General features: G+C 42.2%; 1 protein-coding gene across 6 annotated transcripts in view; it reads left to right on the forward strand.

Annotated features, from left to right (window-relative positions):
* RPS7 (ribosomal protein S7) overlaps positions 1-2,807 on the forward strand; it is a 12,694-nt gene extending 9,887 nt beyond the window's left edge. For all 6 annotated transcript variants that reach the window (XM_011992678.1, XM_011992683.1, XM_011992681.1 and 3 more), the window contains exons 6-7: positions 1,992-2,142; positions 2,695-2,807. In XM_011992678.1, coding sequence (XP_011848068.1) covers positions 1,992-2,142; positions 2,695-2,772 — 229 coding nt within the window. In that variant the 3' untranslated portion in view covers positions 2,773-2,807. The remainder of the gene's footprint in view (positions 1-1,991; positions 2,143-2,694) is intronic.
* The last annotated feature ends 715 nt before the right edge of the window (positions 2,808-3,522 follow it).

A 3,522-nucleotide genomic window follows, 5' to 3' on the forward strand; every position in this document is an offset into this window, starting at 1 on the left:
CAAGCTCCACCTCCCGGGTTCACGCCATTCTCCTGCCTCAGCCTCCCGAGTAGCTGGGACTACAGGCGCCCACCACCAAGCCTGGCTAATTTTTTGTATTAGAGACGGGGTTTCACCATGTTAGCCAGGGGTGGTCTCGATCTCCTGACCTCGTGATCCACCTGCCTCGGCCTCCCAAAGTGCTGGGTTTACAGGTGTGAGCTACCGTGGGCAGCGTTTTCTTTTGTTTTTTTAAACTCAGCCTTGTTTTGAAAACCACTAGGAAATAGTGTTGGGAATCTAGCAACGTGTTATCGTATTGAACTGTGGTCTGTGGAAAGGTAGGTGCCAGGTTTTGTAGAACTTGAATTCTATGGCTTAGTACTTTGAAAAACTTTTATGGACAGAGCGGCATAAGAAGTTAGGATTTTTTTTTTCCCTAAATCATGACACTTAAAGAGGGTTTTGGAAACTCAGTTCTGAGAACCTGAGTTAGGAAACGAGTATAAAAACAGTCGCATTGCTTTCCACACAGCCAAAGGACTGTTCCTCAAACCCATAGCTTTAATTCCCCCTCAGTACAAACGTCTGTTTTCCAAATTTTCTCAGACAGTGGCTTCAGTGTTTCTAGTGGGGTCTAGTTTGTTGAAAGCCTTCCCTCGTCCGCGCTAAGCCTAGCTGGTAGGTCATAGTGATTCCACTTTTTCCAGTCCGGCTTCCTGCTTTCCGATTTGTTTTCCCTATTCAGTAGAGTTGTCTTTGTCTAACTCAGGTTAAATGCTGAAATTGATACAGTTTTGGGGTATAGCAGGGTTTTTCCTCTGAAGCGCTCCAGTCCCTGTGGTTTGTGATGATTGAGTTGTTCCTTTGCTCCCCATTTTAAGAGTTTGTAGATAACTTTGGAATCTAATTTCCATATTTGGGTGCTTTTCTAGTATTGTAAGAATATGCTTAATGAATGAGTCGCAGTGAACAATCCATTTGTCTTGATTTGCTTTCTGAAAGGTGATGAGGGTTTTGGGAAATGGACTTTCTTCAAGTTTTTGCCCTTTGTGGCTGTGAAATATTAAGATGTTGGGAGTAAAATTGAGAGCCACCAGAAGATGTTAACTGTGTATATGGGCACTGCCAGATAGGAAATCCAAATGAGTAGACTATAGTGTCATTGTTAGCTACAGTGGGGTGAGACCTAGACAGATAACCGTATACAAGGCAGCTCCATAAATGCCGAAACAAAGAGCTGTCTCTTGACTTACTCCTGATGTCTCATGGTACATGGTAGCTGCCCCAAAAGCTTGCAATTAATTGAAACTTCTCATTTGTTGAGTGGCAGGTAGGTAGGTTTTGAACTTGATAGTGATACTCAGATGAGGAGCAAGATTCCACTGGCACTTTTCGTGATGCTGATGGGTTAGAAATTGAAGACCTACATGTGCGGGGAGGGGCAGCTATCCTAGAGCTGGTGATAGAACAGTGCCTGGGGGCGGAAGATTGCCTCATTTGATCCTAGAGAACAAGGAGTTTGGAAGATATCTTGGAGGTCTAGGAGAGCTCTTGAAGAGTGTTTTATGTAAATTATGTGATCATATAAATTTTTTAGAAAGATTATCTTGACATTGGAAGGGGGTGGTTTTGGAGATAGATGAGCGAGAGTATTAAGGTTATTGTAGTGAATTAGTTGAGAAATGATGCAAGGGAAAATAAAGATGTATAAAAGACATCACTAATCACATTCCCTAGAGATGGTCACTTACTGCTGGTGAGTTTGTCATTTACCCCAGAGTAACATTTAAAATTGACTGAGCTTTTGAGATAAGTCAATAAGCTATTACCGTATTCTAGGTAGGCAAAGGCTTTAGTTTGGTACGTGAAATATAACAAGCTTGTTTGAAAATGAGTGTTAATTTGACTTGAGGAACCTGGGTTTTACATTTTCATTTTGACTTGAGGTGCCTTCTGGAGTTCAGAGGGCAGGCATTCTGTGTTGCTTACCTTTTTAACTATTCTTTCAGCCGTACTCTGACAGCTGTGCATGATGCCATCCTTGAGGACTTGGTCTTCCCAAGCGAAATTGTGGGCAAGAGAATCCGCGTGAAACTAGATGGCAGCCGGCTCATAAAGGTTCATTTGGACAAAGCACAGCAGAACAATGTGGAACACAAGGTAATAGGTCGACATTTATCATGGACAGGTTCAGCCACAGCGAGAGTAGATTTTAGAGTAACCAGTCTCCATGTGCCACCAGAGCAATGACTGTAGTAAACTCAGGACTAGTTCTTTTACCCGCACTTCAGCCTGCTCTACTTTGGATTATATGTCAGGTTTTAAATGGAGAATTTAAAGAATTGAACACTTGAAATTGTCTGTACCTTTTGGAAGTAGGCTCATTCTGTAGTCTTTTAGTTAGGCTGTATATTCTTGGTGAGTTAGGGGTGGATGGTGATAGATCAGTGTCTTGGGGGGACATAACCATGTGGGTGACTGGTGGGGTCCCCTGGTGGCTTCCCGGTGCATTGGTGTAGAGTCCTGTCGCACAACATTGGAGAGGAGCTTGTCCATGGTTATAAGACTGCTACGGACATGTCGTGCGTATTCCTTCTCAGTACTTAGTTGCTGAGGAGAAAGACCATACAGGGCACAATTTCATGAAACTATTAGGTTTTAAGCTGAGTGTATATTTCAGAGTTTTGTGATGAATTCTTTCTTTTCTTGTAGGTTGAAACTTTTTCTGGTGTCTATAAGAAGCTCACAGGCAAGGATGTTAATTTTGAATTCCCAGAGTTTCAATTGTAAACAAAAGTGACTAAATAAAATATATATTCACAGTACTCTGTTTCAGTTATGTTTTTCAAAATTCCGGATTCATGGATGCGCAGCTGTCTTCACTATCAGTGGCGTCCTGTGTTGGGCCGGAGGGTTTCAGCAGGAGGGGTGTGTGCGCCAGCAAGCTTGATGCCTGTGAGGCTCCGCTTGTGTTCAGGGGTACAAGTGTCATCACATGATGCTGCAGAAGTAGCTGAATATTAGCACTTTTGCATGGTTCAAACTAAAAATATACCTGGTACTTTTTTTTTATTGTGATATATGTAAAATTTACCATAGTACCCATTTTTAAGTTTACAGCTCAGTAGCCTTAAGTATGTCTACAAAGTTGGGAAACAGAACTCTGACACTTTTTCATTCATCTTGTAGAACTGAAATTATCCATTAAACCAACACCTCCGCTTCCCATTCCGTCAGATTTGTTGAATTTTTTATACATAAATTCATGGTAGGTGTGAAGTGGACTTTCACAGGTTAAATGTAAGAGTCTGATTAATAGATTTAGTAGATGCTAAGTGGTGTGTAAACTTGGGTAGTCCATTTCCCCACTTCCTTCGCTTTCCAGTTCATCAAATGAAGGCCCTGGGGGAGTGAAAGCCCCGAAGTGAGGACCCTGGTGTGGTGTCTGGTGACTGTAGTTGGGCCAGGTCTTTGTAGAGTAGAGCAGGTGTCTTATTAGAGAATTAGTTCCTCCGTCTTGGCGTTATGCCAGATTGCTTT

This window comes from Mandrillus leucophaeus, unplaced genomic scaffold, assembly GCF_000951045.1.
Source record: "Mandrillus leucophaeus isolate KB7577 unplaced genomic scaffold, Mleu.le_1.0 Scaffold416, whole genome shotgun sequence".
NCBI lineage: Eukaryota > Metazoa > Chordata > Mammalia > Primates > Cercopithecidae > Mandrillus > Mandrillus leucophaeus.